The 17,811-nt window shown below is 50.0% G+C and overlaps 3 protein-coding genes across 4 annotated transcripts; 1 reads left to right on the plus strand and 2 right to left on the minus strand.

The window, feature by feature from the left end:
* LOC8067906 (cell division control protein 48 homolog C) lies at positions 707-5,361 on the plus strand. Its single transcript, XM_002436305.2, has 10 exons — positions 707-1,644; positions 2,284-2,897; positions 3,237-3,389; positions 3,621-3,737; positions 3,829-3,933; positions 4,089-4,154; positions 4,235-4,299; positions 4,384-4,585; positions 4,725-4,868; positions 4,978-5,361. Exons 1-10 carry the CDS (start codon positions 831-833, stop codon positions 5,023-5,025), a joined length of 2,328 nt encoding a protein of 775 aa, XP_002436350.1. The 5' UTR covers positions 707-830; the 3' UTR covers positions 5,026-5,361.
* Positions 5,215-6,628, minus strand: LOC8067907 (haloacid dehalogenase-like hydrolase domain-containing protein Sgpp). Of its 2 annotated transcripts, none has more exons than XM_002437645.2 (2): positions 6,293-6,621; positions 5,215-6,123 (listed from the first exon to the last, which is right to left on the minus strand). In XM_002437645.2, the coding sequence occupies exons 1-2, from the start codon at positions 6,298-6,300 to the stop codon at positions 5,382-5,384; spliced, it is 750 nt and encodes a 249-aa protein (XP_002437690.1). In that variant the 5' UTR covers positions 6,301-6,621; the 3' UTR covers positions 5,215-5,381. The 2 variants fall into 2 exon arrangements, with proteins under 2 accessions (XP_002437690.1, XP_021305945.1); XM_021450270.1 differs by having other exon boundaries at positions 5,232-6,120; positions 6,293-6,628.
* Positions 12,585-14,991, minus strand: LOC8066886 (haloacid dehalogenase-like hydrolase domain-containing protein Sgpp). The gene is made up of 5 exons (XM_002437646.2): positions 14,755-14,991; positions 14,077-14,185; positions 13,806-13,960; positions 13,170-13,431; positions 12,585-13,080 (listed from the first exon to the last, which is right to left on the minus strand). Exons 1-5 carry the CDS (start codon positions 14,790-14,792, stop codon positions 12,889-12,891), a joined length of 756 nt encoding a protein of 251 aa, XP_002437691.1. The 5' UTR covers positions 14,793-14,991; the 3' UTR covers positions 12,585-12,888.

The raw sequence follows: 17,811 nt of genomic DNA on the forward strand, positions 1-17,811 counted from the left end.
GTGCAACAACGGAATAAGCATGGGAAAGCTTCTTACTCTGCCGCATTTGCTAGAGATGCAGATGCTTAGAAACATTTCTTTCGATGAATTACAATGGCTCTCTCAGATTGTTTGGCTAGCAGCAGGTATTAGTTGGATTCCGATCTTGAAGGATGACAAAAATCATTGTTTTACATGAAAAAAAATCATAAAAATAGATTAGAATAACAATTCAAAAGCGACCAGTCAATCGATGTTAATTGATTTTACTTGAAGAAGGATCACTATAAATATTTCTAGAGCAGGTAGAGTAAGAATCAGAATCGGGAGGAACTGCTCTGGAGGTGGTTCTAGTCTCTAGTAAAAAAAGGAAAGGAAAATCACTGTAAATTTTCCTATCTCGAACTAGAATCACTACTGAATCAGCATCTTTTTTTTAACCTTTTGACAAGTTTGAAGAGGTCACACTCCCTTAGGGTGTCCCCAACAGTCAGCGACATCACCGGCTGATGTCCAACATGGAGAAGTACAGTTAAAAAGCAACTCGCTAGCGAGTTCTTCATCGCTTGTCATGCACAACTCAAAAAAAAAAAAAAATCGAACAGTCTACGCAGTTTAAGGCCAGTTTGGACCCTAAAAAAAAAGAAAATCCTTCATTTGGGCTTTCTTTGGGCCTTGTAACACAAACGGAAGCAAAAAAAGAGAACGCATCAGCTCGTCTGCCGTTGGATTGCACGCTGCGGCCGCGGGGCTTGCGCGATTAGGGTTTGGCCAGGCCGCCGCCGCCGCCCCTCCGCCTCTCTCCTCTCCGTCGCACGCGGCAGTCGCGCGACCCCCTCGTCACGGCGCCCATGGCCAAGCGCCCGCGCCACGCCGGCAACGGCGCCGGCCGCTCCCAGATGACGTCCTTAGAGTGGAAGCTCCACCGCCACATACTCAACGGCGGCCTAGCCCGCCGCGGCGCCTCCGCCGAGGACGTCGCCAACACCCTCCGCATCCACCACCCGGACCTCGGCCGCCACAAGCAAGGCCCCTTCCTCGCCTGCGTCCGCCGCGCTCTCGCCTCCATTCCCATCCCCTCCCCCTCCTCCCCTTCCTCCTCTGAATCCTCCTCCGACGACGAAGGCTCCTCGGCCTCCCGCCGCCGCCGCCGCCGCCATGACGCCCACGCCACCACTTCGTCCTCCACCTCCGTCTCCGACGCCGCCGCTCACTCGTCGCCACCAGCCCCCACCTTCGACCTCACCAAATCCATTATCCGCTCCAACTACGCCGCGCAGACGCCCAAGCGGAACCAGCAGCTGGAGATCGAGGTCACCGCGGAGAAGCCGCGCCGCCTCATCACGGCCGACGGCGGCGGCGGCGGTGACGCCAAGCCGGAGGCCGCCCCGGCTGCTGCTGAAGGCTTCGGCAGAGGGGACAAGGGGCCCAGGTTCGCCGACCTCGGCGGGTTGGAGGCGGTGATCGAGGAGCTCATGATGGAGGTGGTCGTGCCCCTGTGCCATCCGGAGCTGCCACACCGACTTGGCGTCAGGCCTGTCGCGGGGCTGCTACTGCACGGACCGCCCGGTTGCGGAAAGACCACCCTAGCCCATGCCATTGCTAATGAGACTGGCGTGCCGTTCTACAAGATCTCCGCACCGGAAGTCGTGTCTGGGGTGTCTGGTATGCTTTCTGATTCCTTTGCATCAAAATATTCGGGAACAAAGCTTGATGCTTTGCTCATGTAGAGTATTTGGACAAATGAGTTTAAGCTGCTAGTCATGTTTGGTTCTGAACATGTGTGCTGCCTGTGCCCTCTGCTTGATTAGATATCATCAGTGCAGGCTGTAAAATAAATAGTGCTGTTTACCTTGCACAATGTGTATTTAGCATACTGAACATAGCTGTAACTGTGGAAGATTGGTGTTACTAATATTTTGCACAATCTAGGAATTGATGAAAAAGTGTGAGCTCTGTTTAGGCACTGTCAATATGTGGACAAGTTTTTCCCAATATCAGTGTAGTGCTCAATAAGCCAATAGTATTTTGTTACTAACAAGGCACTACCAGATGTTTAACCTGGTTAGCCATTATGAAATCAGAACCATACTAAATAGGTGCTGAAAAATTCAGATGTGAGGATATATTTTGAAAGGACCGTCTATTCATCCAGCTTTGCAGTTCGTATGGCATATCCAACAAATGGGAGGATATATATTCTCTTTGTGTGGCTACACATTCATTCCTGCATGAGGATAAATTCAAATTCTCTGTCAGGATTGATGCAGAAGCTCACCTTATTATGTGTGTATGTTCTTGCAGGAGCTTCTGAGGAAAACATCAGGGGCTTGTTTCAGAAGGCCTATCGGACTGCTCCTTCAATTGTATTTATTGATGAGATAGATGCAATTGCATCCAAGAGGGAGAATCTGCAACGAGAGATGGAACGGCGTATAGTTACTCAATTAATGACATGCATGGATCAATTCCACCAGAATATTGGATCAGGCAGTGGCAATTTGGATGCTGAATCATCTGAAAAAAAACCTGGTTATGTTATTGTCATTGGAGCCACAAATAGGCCTGATGCTGTGGATCAAGCTTTGCGAAGGCCAGGAAGATTTGACCGAGAGATATCTCTTGGTGTCCCAGATGAGAATGCACGGAAACAAATACTGAAGATGCTTACTCAGCATCTTCGACTTGAAGGCGAATTTGACTTGTTCAAGATAGCTAGAGCAACACCAGGTTTTGTTGGTGCTGACTTGAAGGCATTAGTGGATAAAGCAGGGAATCTAGCAATGAAGAGAATAATTGATGAAAGAAGAGTTCAATATCGCCGCGAGCACGATGGGAATACCAATCATGACTGGTGGAGACAACCTTGGGATGAAAGTGAGGTGGAGGGCCTGCATATTACTATGGATGACTTTGAGGTATGCTTTGCACTATGAGCAGCAGATGACCAATATAACTCTATTAGTTAATCCAGTGTAGCTCGATTTATACCTTGATCCATTTTCCCCAGAACCTTTATATTCTTATTTTTATAATTTTCAGGGCATGTATTTGCTCAGTTACCTTTTATTTTTTTTTTTACTTCTAATTTTGTGTCATCTAAGCTGCTACCACTTGCAACATGATAGATTTGTCTTCTTTTCTTGCCACCTCTGTATATCATGGGCATGCCTTCTCCTCTAGTTCTATTCTGTTGTTAGATTTTTATCAGATACATGGACTATCATTTCTAATAATCCTCACTTCACTTTCTGAAGGAAGCAACGAAAATGGTTCAACCATCTTTGAGAAGAGAAGGGTTTTCTTCTGTCCCTGATGTCACATGGGATGATGTTGGAGGTCTTGATTCATTAAGAAAAGAGTTTGACCGCTGCATTATTCGTTGTATCAAGCACCCTGAAGACTATGAGGTGAATGCTGAATTGAATTTACCGCCCCAGAAGTTTATTTTACAATTCTTATGTATTTTGTCTAGTATTCCATCAACGATTGTGATACTGTAGAAATTGTGAGCACTATATTATTTCTCCATAAGTAAATACACATCCATACTGTTTTTTTTCTATGACTGTTAACCTTTTGTATGTAATTTTTACATTTGAGTATTGTTTTCATGCTCTCTTTGTTTCATGTCTTCCAAGGTATTTGGAGTGAATATGCAAGCTGGCTTCCTTCTGTTTGGACCTCCTGGTTGCGGGAAAACACTAATAGCAAAAGCAGTGGCACATGAGGCAGGGGCTAATTTTATTCACATCAAGGTAGTTGATGTTTGGATTTTCATAATTTCACTTGAGCTTTTTAAAGCCATACAAAGTAGTTCTGATATTTTCCTTTTTTATGGTTCATTAGGGGCCTGAGCTATTGAACAAGTATGTTGGGGAGAGTGAATCTGAAGTTAGAAAAATATTCACTCGTGCACGTACTAACTCTCCTTGCATCCTGTTTTTTGATGAGGTATGAGATTGCATGTAGCCTGTCCTCTAATACATTATGTTGAGGAGAACCTGTATCAATTGCGTCATAAAGTTTGGGATGTTTCATACATTTATACTTAGCAACATGGTTTGGAGAGATGTCTCTGCAAGTTCTTATTCCATATGATGTGGCAGGTTGATGCTTTGACAACAAAAAGAGGGAAAGAGGGAGGATGGGTTGTTGAACGTCTCTTAAATCAGGTTTGAGTATTGTCCTAGTTTGTGCACCTGCCTCTTCATTGCTTTTCTGTTCTGTGTTATTCATATTCTTCTGTTCGCAGTTACTCATCGAACTTGATGGTGCTGATCAACGACAAGGTGTCTATGTGATAGGAGCTACAAACAGGTAATCTTCAGCAGTTGATGTTCTACCATTTTACATGTTTATCCTTGAATATATCATTGATACCTGCAGCCCTTTCTGATGTAGGATTGATGTGATAGATGATGCTGTTTTACGGCCTGGTAGATTTGGAAAGAAACATTATGTACCTTTACCTGGTGCAGACGAACGGGTTTCAATATTAAAAGCACATGCTCGTAGCAAGCCTTTCTCAGCTGATGTTGATTTGGATGCACTTGCACGTCGTGCTGAATGCAACAATCTCACTGGTGCTGACCTAGCATCACTGGTAATATTTGTGATATTCCATTGAACAGTTTTCTTTATGTAGCCCAAATGGAGCACTAGTTCTTCAGTTTGCACAATGAATTCAATCTAGCTTTAATCGACAAGATATCTGTACCAAACTAATGTGCTTTTTTCATTAGGTCAATGAAGCAGCCATGGCAGCATTGGAAGAGAGATTGGAATTCCTTGAGAATGGGACATCCTCAATGAGTTCCTCTTGTTTGATTGAGATCTCGCACTTTGAACGTGCTCTATCGAAGATTAAGCCATCAGTATCTGAACAGGTATAGGCAAATGCTAGAATTACTTCCTGATGTCAGTGCTAATTTTTCTGCTTTCCGTTGTGCTTCCATCTCCCTATTTGCCCCTTGATTTTGTTCTCTTTTGCTGCAGCAAATCAAACATTACGAGGCGTTGTCAAAGAGATACTCGTCGAACTGATCCATCACCATCTCTCCACATCTTAGTGTGTATACGAGGACCTTGTGAAAAATGTATTGTCTGTTCCATGTTTGCAAGGAATGTGCACCGTCACCAGCTTACTGTTTCTGAAGTGCTTAATCTCGTGTGAGCTCTTGCGGGAGAATAGATAGATTATAGATATAGAATTCTGTATTTTCTCGCAATCAGTTTTGTTATCACTCATCTGTGTAACAGCCTGGCCTACAGGCAATTTTGTATGACCTCAATCTCATCAAAATACATCATACACGAATGGGTTATAATTCAATCATGCGTGAATGAAAGTGAAATATAGCAAGAAATTGTTTTTCGCTACTAGTATTTGTGGTCCTCAGCTACAGTTGTGTATGAGTTCCATTGGCCTCAGCAGCAGCTTCAGGCTTGGCGATGTCCAGTTTGTCCAATGCCGCCCACAGCTTGGGATCTTCGTAGTCCCTGATGACAAGCGTGGCACCGACGGCGAGAAGCTTGCCCTCCCGGCTCTCCTCAGCAATGGCAACCACGGGCATCCCTGCCGCAACGCCTGCCTGCACGCCGGTGGTGGAGTCCTCAAACACGACGGCGTGCTCCGGCGAGACGCCAAGCAGCTCCAGCGCCCTGAGGTACGGGTCCGGGAAGGGCTTAAATCGCTCGCACTCCTCGGCGGTGACGACGAGCTGGAAGAAGTCAGAGAGGCCGAGGATGGAGATCATGAGGTCGGCGTTAGCCCTGGGCGCGTTGGTGACGGCGGCGCGCTTGAGCCCACGCTCGTCGGCCCAGCGGCAGAGCGCGGTGAGGCCGGCGATCTCCCTGAGCCCCTCGCCGGCGTACCGGGCGAAGAGCGCCTCTTTCTCGGCGAAGAAGGCGTCGAGCCGCGCCTGGTCCCAGTCCGGGAACAGGAAGCGGCCGATCTGGTCGTTGCTCCGGCCGGCCATGTGCGCCATGCCGAACTCCGGCGTGATGGGAACGCCGTTGTTGTAGCCTACCTTGAGGAGCATCTCCGACGTGGCGCGGTGGTGGAACGGGTCCGAGATGGCCATGGTGCCGTCGATGTCGAAGAGCACCGCTTCCAGGGGAGCCACTCTGCCGATCCCACTGCTGCAACCACGCACAGAGACAGAGGGATCAACTGGGATGGCCATGGTTGCAGAGAACTTTGTTTGGATTGAAATGAAATCTTGGCAGTCAGTCTCTAGGGGAAATAGATAGAAGTGAATGAAATCATGCAGAAAATACTCTAGATGATGATGGTTGTGAGCAGGATTACCTTTCCATGGCAGGTTGCTGCTGGATGCCAAACTGGGGCTTTTTTATTTTTATTTTTATTTTTTTTTATCTGTGGTCAGTGCTGAAGTGCTGATGCTGCCTGGACATTTTATAAGGAGAAGATTGAAGACTGGGGGGTTTGGTTGGTGAGGATTCGGTCGTTCAGTTGGCGCGGTTGGTGGCTGCTACTCCTCATCTCATGTTCCACACCTTTTTCTTCCTTTTGAGTTTTGACCTGTGGCTGCCTTTCAAAACGGCGTTCAAATTATTTGCTATCTTTTGGCATCTCTGACTCAAGTTTACGAGCCACAACAAAATTCTGCATAGCCCCAGAAACTACTTTCAACACGGTTTCCATATCACAGTTAGAGTTTTAAAAAAAATTTTAAAAAAACGATGAATTTGACAATCAGCATGGCGCATTTCAACACATTTTCCCAGAGAGAGGGAGTTTCCATCTCATCTTTCTTTCAGATTAAAGACTACTCAAACACAGCTGAAGCTGATGGATAAGTCTCTGTTGGCTGGTGGTTGTGGGCTGCAGTAGGCAGCACATGGTCCTTGTGTAGGACAGCATCCTTGACTGCTTTTAGGACAGCAGTTAGCATCTGTAGGACAGCATCTTGACTGCTTTTAGGACAGCAGTTAGCATCTGTAGGACAGCATCTTAGACTAGCATCTTAGACTAGCATCTTGGCATATGCTGGCTGGTTAGCAGCTCTATAAATATGTATCCCCAACCCCTCAGGTTGGTATAGCATTGTGTGAGAAATAAACCCAGAAAATTGCCCCAACTCAGTGTGCTATCCTCTCAATGAGAGTAAGGATCCTGCTCACTCCTAGAGCAAGGATCCAGCGACTAACAAGTGGTATCAGAGCTGTAGTATCCTGTAGCCTAAGCATTTCCTGCTCAATCCCTTCTCCAGTCGAGCTCCCTGCCTCGCAGCAGCCCCGGCTGGCAGCAGCAGCTGTTCCGGCTGCCTCTGCTCTCCGCGCAGCAGCGCGCAATGGCCGCAGAAGGGCAGTCTCAGCACTCGGGCACCTCGAGCGCGCGGCGTCGGCAGGAGGCCGACCTCGCTGCAGCAGAGGAGCGCAGGCGAGCAGCGGCAGCGACCGCTGCAGCAGCAACGAGGGCGTCGAGGCTGGCCCAAGCGGAGCTGGCAGCAGCCAGAGCGGAGGTGGAGGCAGCAGCAGCTGCAGATGCAGCGCGTGCAGCGGCAGCGGAGGTTGAGGACCTGCGCAGCAGTCACAGCAGCTCCATCGCTGCTGATGACAGTGCTGACCCAGACCTGGAGCTGCTGGAGAGAGATGCAGCACGCCGGCGAGCGGCGCAGTGGGCAGCTGTGCACGCCCACGAGCGTGGCCGCAATCCAGACAGGCGTGGAGGCGCCGGCGGCGTTCCTGGAGGAGGCGCGCACGGCAACGGCGGTGGACGGGTCGAGGAAGAGCATGGCCTTCGCAGGCCGCGTGGCTCTCTCTCCTCGGACCGGTACCGTGGTGGAGCCGGCGACGCTCCTGGAGGAGGCGCACATGGCAACGGCGGTGGACGGGTCGAGGAAGAGCACGGCCTTCGCAGGCCGCGTGGCTCTCTCTCCCCGGACCGGTACCGTGGCTACCACGGGTACCATGCTGTTGCCAGGGACGTTGGCCCTGGTGGTGGGTGGCCTACCCTCACCAAGACCAACTATGTTGAGTGGGCTGCGGTGATGAAGGTGAGACTTCAGGTGCTGCACATGTGGGAGGCAGTCCGGTACGGCGACGTCGACTACGACCAGGATCGACGGGCACTGAATGCCCTCATCGCTGCAGTCCCGACCGAGATGCAGTTCTCACTTACCAGCAAGCGGACTGCCAAGGATGCTTGGGACGCCATTGCTGCAGCACGCATCGGCAGTGATCGCGCCCGCAAGTCCACACTGCAGCAACTCCGCAAGGAGTGGGAGGACTTGGCCTTCAAGCCAGGTGAGGACGTTGATGATTTTGCTCTCCGTCTCAACACTTTGATGCGGAAAGTGGTGCAGTTTGGTGACAACACCTACAGCGAGGAGAGAGCTGTCGAGAAGCTCTTCCGCTGCGTCCCCGAGAAGTACAAGCAGATGGCTCGCTCAATCGAGTCCCTGCTAGACCTCTCCACGATGTCGATCGAGGAGGCGATAGGTCGCCTCAAGGTCGTCGACATTGACGAGCCACAACCCTCCTCGGGGCCCAAGCTCCTTCTCACCCGGGAGCAGTGGGCTGCCGGGCAAGGTGACAAGAAGAAGGGGGAGCCTTCTTCTGCAGCAGCCAGCCGCAAGCGTGGCAAGCGCGGCAAGTCACGCAAAGGCGCCCAGGCCGGGGCGCAAGGGCGTGCCAACGGAGGTGCCCGCGGAGGTGTCCAAGGCGCCGCCGCCGAAAAACCCAAGCCGGCACAAGATGACTGCTGCAGGAACTGTGGTCTTGCTGGCCATTGGGCTAAGGACTGCAGGCAGCCACGACGCGCCCAGGCCCACGTCGCGCAGGCGGAGGAGGAGCAGCCAGCTCTGTTCATGGCACATGCTAGCGCCGAGCCATCTCCAGCAGCACCGGCTGCAGCGGCTCTTCTCCACCTCGACGAGGCCAAGGCACACGCCCTCCTCAGCAGCGGGTCCGGCGGCAGCGACAAGATCGATGGGTGGTGCCTCGACACCGGCGCCACCCACCACATGACAGGCCGGCGGGAGTTCTTCTCCGAGCTCGACTCCAACGTTCGAGGCTCCGTCAAGTTCGGGGACGCCTCCGCCGTAGAGATCAAGGGCGCCGGCTCCGTAATCTTCGTCGCCAAGAATGGTGAGCATTGGCTGCTCACCGGCGTCTACTACATCCCCGCGCTGAGGAACTCCATCATCAGCTTGGGACAGCTGGATGAGAATGGCTCGCGCGTGGAGATCAAGGACGGCGTGCTTCGCATTTGGGATCCTCGTCACCGACTTCTCGCCAAGGTGAACAGGGGGAGCAACCGCCTCTACGTCCTTCACGTACAGGTGGCGCAACCTTTTTGCCTTGCAGCTCGGCGAGACGATGAAGCCTGGCGGTGGCACGAGCGCTTTGGGCACCTCAACTTCGAGGCCCTGAAGCAGCTCGGCAACAAGGAGATGGTGCAGGGCATGCCGTGCGTCGACCACGTGGAGCAGTTCTGCGACACCTGCGTCCTCACCAAGCAGCGACGGCTGCCCTTTCCCCGCCAAGCAAGCTTCCGCGCCAAGGAGAAGCTGGAGCTCGTGCACGGCGACCTTTGCGGCCCCGTGACACCGGCTACACCTGGAGGACGACGCTACTTCCTCCTCCTCGTCGACGACGCGTCCCGCTACATGTGGGCTGTCCTCCTCGACACCAAGGGGGCAGCCGCGGACGCCATCAGGCACCACCAAGCTGCTGCGGAGAAGGAGTGCGGCCGCAAGCTTCGGGTGCTGCGCACGGACAACGGCGGCGAGTTCACGGCGGCTGAGTTCGCGGCGCACTGCGCCGACGAGGGGATCCAGCGCCACTTCACCGCGCCGTACACCCCGCAGCAGAACGGCGTCGTCGAGCGCCGCAACCAGACGGTGGTCGCCACCGCCCGCGCCCTCCTCAAGCAGAGAGGGATGCCGGCGATCTACTGGGGAGAGGCGGTGATGACCGCTATCCATCTCCTCAACCGCTCGCCCACCAAGGCGCTTGACGGCATGACGCCGTACGAGGCTTGGCACGGGCGCAAGCCGGTGGTGAGCCACCTCCGCATCTTCGGTTGTCTGGCGTTGGCCAAGGAGCTCACTCACGTCGGCAAGCTCGACGACCGCAGCACTCCAGGAGTGTTCATCGGCTATGCGGAGGGCGCCAAGGCCTACCGCATCCTCGACCCTGTGACACAGCGCGTCCGCATCTCCCGGGACGTCGTGTTCGATGAAGGGCGAGGCTGGACTTGGGACAAGGCGGTGGACGACGGCTCGGCTTCGACCCTCAGGGACTTCGTCGTCGACTACGTCCACTTGGAGGGAGCCGGGGGAGCTAGCAGCTCGTCCTCACCGAGCTCGCCCTCCTCGGCACTCAGCTCGCCATCAGCTTCGGCGAGCCCACCACCGCCTTCACCACCAACGAGTCCAACACCACCGGCTACACCACGCACTCCTGCACCGGCTCCCCACTCTCCTGCACCGGCACCGGCAACTCCAAGGTCGGCACCAGCAGCTTTGGTCCGTCAGCGTTCGGTGGAGTTCGCCACTCCACTGTCCGGCGACGAGGATCGCGTCGACGCCTACCACGACGATGAGCCTCTACGCTACCGCACCATGGACAACATCCTCGGTAACCAACGTGTCCCTGGGTTAGCGGTACACGACTTCGAGGCGGAGCTGCACCTGGCACACGAGGACGGTGAACCTCGCTCCTTCGCTGAGGCGGAGGGAGACGCGGCATGGCGTGCCGCGATGCAGCAGGAGATGGACGCGGTCGAGCAGAACCGCACTTGGGAGCTTGCTGATCTCCCTCGTGGTCACAGCGCGATCACCCTTAAGTGGGTGTTCAAGCTGAAGAGGGATGAAGCCGGTGCCATCGTCAAGCACAAGGCTCGCTTGGTGGCTCGAGGTTTCGTGCAGCAGGAGGGGGTCGACTTCGACGACGCCTTCGCCCCCGTAGCACGGATGGAGTCCGTGCGACTTCTCCTTGCGCTAGCTGCCCAGGAGGGCTGGCGTGTCCATCACATGGATGTCAAGTCGGCGTTCCTTAACGGCGATTTGAAGGAGGAGGTCTACGTGCACCAGCCGCCGGGATTTGTGATTCCCGGCAAGGAAGGCAAGGTGCTTCGTCTGCGCAAGGCCCTCTATGGCTTGCGGCAGGCACCGAGGGCGTGGAATGCCAAACTGGATTCCACAATGAAGGGGATGGGCTTCGAGCAAAGCCCGCACGAGGCGGCCATCTACCGGCGGGGCAGGGGACGAAAGGCCCTGCTGGTGGGTGTCTACGTCGATGATCTTGTGATCACCGGCACCGAGGAGGTGGAGATCGAGGCGTTCAAGGAGAAGATGAGGGCGACCTTCCAGATGAGCGACTTGGGCCCTCTCTCTTTCTACCTGGGGATCGAGGTCCACCAGGACAGCTCCGGCACCTCTCTCCGCCAGACAGCCTACGCCAAGCGCATTGTGGAGCTGGGCGGTCTCACCGGCTGCAACCCAGCCCACACTCCTATGGAGGAGAGGCTGAGGCTGAGTCGGGAGAGTACGGAGGAAGAGGTGGACGCGCCGCAGTACCGGCGCATTGTGGGCAGCCTTCGCTACCTTGTCCACACGCGATCGGACTTGGCGTTCGCCGTCGGCTACGTCAGCCGGTTCATGCAGCGACCGACGACGGAGCACCAGCAGGCCGTGAAGAGGATCCTCCGCTACGTTGCGGGCACCTCCGACTACGGTTTGCACTACCCGAGGTGCCCCGGTGCAGCACATTTCATCGGGTACAGTGACAGCGACCACGCCGGCGACATCGACACGAGCAAGAGCACCAGCGGGACGCTCTTCTTCCTCGGCAAGTGTCCGATCAGCTGGCAGTCGGTCAAGCAGCAGGTGGTGGCTCTGTCCAGCTGCGAGGCAGAATACATCGCAGCCACTACCGCTTCTACTCAGGCTCTGTGGCTGGCTCGGCTGCTTGGTGATCTCCTTGGCAGAGACGCAGAGGCAGTGGAGCTCAGGGTGGACAGCAAGTCCGCCTTGGCCTTGGCGAAGAATCCAGTCTTCCATGAGCGCAGCAAGCACATCCGGGTGAGGTACCACTTCATCAGGAGCTGCCTGGAGGAAGGGAGCGTTCGGGCCAACTACATCAACACCCAAGACCAGCTCGCCGACTTTCTGACCAAGTCCCTTGGACGAGTCAAGTTCCAGGAACTTCGCGCCAGGATCGGGATGGCTCAGATACCCCACAAGGAGCCACACAAGACTTAGGGGGAGAATGATGGATAAGTCTCTGTTGGCTGGTGGTTGTGGGCTGCAGTAGGCAGCACATGGTCCTTGTGTAGGACAGCATCCTTGACTGCTTTTAGGACAGCAGTTAGCATCTGTAGGACAGCATCTTGACTGCTTTTAGGACAGCAGTTAGCATCTGTAGGACAGCATCTTAGACTAGCATCTTGGCATATGCTGGCTGGTTAGCAGCCCTATAAATATGTATCCCCAATCCCTCAGGTTGGTATAGCATTGTGTGAGAAATAAATCCAGAAAATTGCCCCAACTCAGTGTGCTATCCTCTCAATGAGAGTAAGGATCCTGCTCACTCCTAGAGCAAGGATCCAGCGACTAACAGAAGCAACAAAGTTAATACACAGATGATACGCAACGAGGCACAACTGCTTAGTCAATTTTCACAGAGCGAATCCCATACTCGTATCCACCAAACAATCGTAACCGCTGGCAGAAGACTCCTGAGTTCTTATTTAGTCTTCAGTTCCATCAAGAAAAAAGGACATAATATACCAAACTAGTCTCAAAAAGACCCTGATGAGCTATCTCTGCCGTTACTCACGGTCACAGCTGCAGCATAACTAGGAACAGAAATGTATTTGAGCCAACTTCGATCGGCAATAAATCTAATTAATCAATTGTTTATCATCAGATCATATCATGCGCTAGCCTTCAGCTTCGCTTCCTCTCTGTCGATCTCATCAAGTGCTGCCCAGAGCTTTGGATCTTCGTAATCCTTGATGAGCAACGCGGCTCCTGCTTCCAGCAATGAGTTCTCTGGGTTCCTTGTCACTAAACCAACAACAGGCATTCCTGCTGCGACGCCTGCCCGTATACCAGAAGGAGAATCCTACACACCAAAATCTCTGATCAGTGACTACTCCTATGATACAATCATCAGATCACAAAGTTCCAGTCATAAAGCTGTGTTTGGTTTACCTCAAAGATGAAGGTGTGCTGTGCAGACACCTCAAGCTCCTTGAGGGCCTTGAGGTAAGGGTATGGCGCAGGCTTTGGCTGCTCACATTCGCCTCCAATGATAACGGCCTGGAAGAAGTCTGACAGGCCCAGAAGGGAGATCATGAGCTCCGCGTTGATCCTTGGGGCATTGGTTACTGCTGCGCGCTTGTACCCGTGGTCTTTGACCCACTGAACCACTTTCTCGAGGCCCTTTACAGGTACCAAGCGCTCTTTTGCCAAACTGAAACAAGGGACAACTAGAAACATTCAGTCCATCGTGTGTTATCGTAATGGCTAATGAACCTATCAGTTCTGTGATGTAATGCAATGATTATTAAAGGATCACATTCAGCAGCAACCGGATGCTGTAAGAAATGACAAAGCCCTCAACAACCTAGTGTAGTACTACCAAATGCTGATATCGCTTTGTGAGTAGCATGGATGTTTTTCATGTGACATGGCTCAACTTGATGTTTTTACGTGCTATATGGTACACGAATGAGTTGCTGCTGTAATAATGGATAACACTCTGATTCTCTGAATCATTTAGTTATCCTTTTTGCGAGGACTTTGAGTTAATCTTAAAAACTGAGCAAATCACAACTATGTATGTACCTTCTGTATTTCGCTTCCTTGTCATCCAGGAATTTGAGCCCCTTCTCAAGGGGCCAGTCCGGGAACAGGTTCTGGGCAGCTTCGACGTCACTCCTCCCAGCGATGTTCTTGATGAAGAACTCGTCGTCTATCGGCACACCGTTGTTGTACCCAATCTGCGAATGCCAGCCATTTGGTGAATCAAATCAAATCACATCACAGCTTGTTGGTTAAAGAAAGTAAGAAACGTAGACGCAAGAAGTGTGTAGGAAATCCATCCATTTCACCGCACCTCGAGAAGCAGCTCTTGGAAAGCGAGATGGTGGAGGGGATCCGAGTCGCACAGCGTCCCGTCGATGTCGAACAGAACCGCCTGGACGGGAACAGTCGTCGCGAGAGAGCTGCAGATCATGCCCAGCATTTGAATCATCAGCTGATCAGAAACTTGGAACAAGTGTGCATTTGAATCATCAGCAGATCAGAAGCTTGAACAAGTGTGTCTGGTGCTGCAAGTTGGTAACTTGCATGGCTCGATGGTAGTCACTATTCACGCAACTCGACGGTTTCAGAAGAAGAAGAGGAACAGTATGTAATTCAGTTCACACGAACGGCAGTATTTTATATTGACCAACCACGCACAGACTTGGAACGGGTGGGTGGTAAATCTGAAACTTTAACGAGACGAACTAGCGTTAATTGGGTGGCGTTCTGTTCACGCGACTCAGCGAATCGTCGACAAAAGAAAAGAAAATGAATGAGCTTTTGATACCCAACACAGATCGCCGTTGTGTTCTTTACAGAGCGTCAGAGTAATAATAACAAACAAACAAGAGGATAGTTTGTTACTCTCGCCACATGACGAAACAAAGCACGCGGATCGATGGCGACGAGAATCTAGCTAGTTGTTGTTGGAATTGGGAAAAAAAAAACAACAGCAAAGGAAATCAAAAGGAAGGGGAGGGAGCCGTACCTGACAGTGGGACTACCGTTGGGGACGGAAGCCGCCATGGTCGATCGAAACGAAGTGGGCCGGGAAGAGCACCGGCCGGCCGGCGGGTGCGAGAGAGACGAGCAGGCAAGAGAAATCTCTCCCGGATGGATCGAGGAGGAGGCAGCCGCGGGGATGGCCGATGCGATGGGTTTCGCGAATGTGCCGGCGTCCGCGTGCGGGGACTCCCGTGGCGCGAGCTTTATACACAGAAAATCTTCTCTTTTTTTTTTCTTACACAGATCCAGGGAATTTTGGATCTGTCCTTGTCTCCCCTGTTTCTGTGGCCCGGCCGCGTCGTCTCGCCTTGGTTGGGTTGTGGCCTTTGGTCGCCTGTCTTTTGGGCCCCACCACACGGTGACACTTGTCCATCCTTCTGCCGCAAATCACACTTGCCCATCCTTGTGTTGCAAATCGTCAGCTGAAAATGTAAGTCGTTTGACCTGTTTTTTTTTTAAAAAAAAAATTGTGATTTGTGTTGCCGTGGATGGTATACGACGAGCTGAAAATGTAAGTCAGTGGTATACGCACGACGTGCACAGCTGACGATTTATTCCTTTTTCTTCTTGTCCTGTTTTGTTGATAAATACTCCCTCCATGCTAAGGTCCTACCCAAAAAAAATTTCATCCATCCCATCGAATCTTTAGACACATGCATTGAACATTAAATGTAGATAAAAAAATAAACTAATTACACAGTTTGGTTGAAAATCGCGAGACGAATCTTTTAAGCCTAGTTAGTCCATGATTAGCCTTAAGTGCTACAGTAACCCGCATGTGCTAATGACAGATTAATTATAGTTAATAGATTTGTCTTACAGTTTCCTGACGAGCTATGTAATTTATTTTTTATTAGTTCCTAAAAACCCCTCCCGACATCCTTCCGACATATCCGATGTGACACCCAAAAATTTTTCATCTCCAATCTAAACAGGCCCTAAATTATATGCCATTTGACTTTTTTAACTTCAAGTTTGACCACTTGTCTTATTTAAAAAAATATACAAACATAGTTAAATTTAAGTCATTCTTGCAAAACTTTTATTAATAAACCAAACCACAGCAAAAGAAGTAATATTTTGTATAAATTTTTTAATAAGACGAATGGTTAAATTTGGTGTCAAAAGGTCAAATGTCCTATAATTTAGGATTGATTGAGTACTGTTTTAAAATAAATCAAATTTCGAGTTTCAAGATTAATTAAATTTATAGACAAAAAAACATTGATATTTATTATACATGGAATTAGGGTGTAGTTGGTTCTAGAGACTGCTCGCCTAGCCTAGCTTCGCCCAGCTGGCGCAAGCACCGAGGCACTCCCCACTGTTTTGGTCTCTTAAACTAGTTTTAATGGAGTTTTATTAGTCATGCATATTAAATATGTTGATATGACACAGTATTAATGGAGAGATGATAAGAGTTTTATGGGAGTAGAGAGAGTTTCATCTCTATAAAATTCTTCTACACTGCTTTTATTATATAAATGTGTTGCAAACTTTGTCATAAAACTTGTATTGAGGATGGCCTTAACAGTAGCAAAATGGCTCCAACGCTCAACCTTCCTCACTGGCGTTGCTTGGCTAGGCCCTACACGGCCCACGCCTTACATTGCGGTTTTTTTTTTTTGCGTTTTCATAGTTTATTTATTCTATACCATAACTTCTGTTACTCTTCACTATAAAGATAGTCAAGCTCAACATAGTTTAACTTAGCATAATTCTTTTTTTTAGCATGTACTTAGCATGATTCCATTATCTAAAAAAATGTACTTAGCATGATTCTAATAGTTAATTTGTTTTAGGACGGAGTAAGTGTAATATAGGCTCTGTTCATAGCTGATCACGGCAGCTGCAGAATCAGTACCTCTCAAGCGTAGTATTTCCTTTTTTATTGTAGTGAACAAACTAATAGGAATAGGAATAGTCAAAGCAAAATAAACTTCACATATATATTCTTTTTGGGTTGGGCCCTATCTGTGACACATGTCAATTCATCTACCAAAAGAAATGATATCTGGCTAAAGGAAAAAAAAGGAAAATGAAAATAAAAGGACAAGGCCCAACCTCCAGCCTCAGCCGAATATGCCATAGATGTACCTGTAATGAGATCCTAAAACGCTGTCGGCAACCAGCATCAGATTCCATCGCACAAAATTAAAGAACCGCATATTCTATAGCTAGGATGACAGATTCTTTGCGACCCATACTAAGTAGTAACCATAATAAATTTGTTAAGAGCCAAACCAAGTTTAACTGCCGGTTCTAAGTCCTTCAGAGATATTCATAGGGGTAGAATTTGCATACGTGTTTTTATAGGAGTGAGTATATATATATATGTCATAAGTGTCTGCGTATAATTCTAAAAAAAATTATGTATCATCAGCATATGGGACACCAGTTAGCTTCCAAAGTCTAAACAAGGACTAAACCCACCACAATTTATACGAATATTGTGCCACGCCTTTATACAAATCCATCACAATTCAAGAACACCAAATCCACCTACGTGTTTTTTCCACCCCATCTGCAACATCATCCAATCTTCCTTGTGTAGAACAAACATCTATGAGGTTATCTGAATATCTAAGCACCTTACAATGACCAAGATCCTTCATACAAACATTATGCTCAATGTGTCGCGTGTGTTGTATTTGATTCTTCAACCACTGATGTTCTTTTATCGATGCAAATGTGTTTCAGCCCGATGTGGGATGTTAGATCTTACGGTATGTCTGAGGTTTATAGCTGGTCAACGGGTTCAATGTTCTATATATTGAACTTTGTTCGTCTAGGATATCGACAAAAGCCATTAGGATAGAAGATATGGGAGGAAATCTTGATAAAATTTTATTTTAGGTTTTTAATGAGTAATTTGAGGATATACTATGCCATATTTCAATATAAATATTCCTCCATTTGCAAAAAAAAAAATAATCTAGCATTGGCATATGCCTCGTTGCTTTTTATTAGAAAAAATGCCTTGTTGCTTACACAATAGCACAATAATTGTATGAGCACGTAAGTTTCTTCATGCATCCCT

The sequence above is a fragment of the Sorghum bicolor genome, chromosome 10, assembly GCF_000003195.3.
Source record: "Sorghum bicolor cultivar BTx623 chromosome 10, Sorghum_bicolor_NCBIv3, whole genome shotgun sequence".
Taxonomy (NCBI): Eukaryota; Viridiplantae; Streptophyta; class Magnoliopsida; order Poales; family Poaceae; genus Sorghum; species Sorghum bicolor.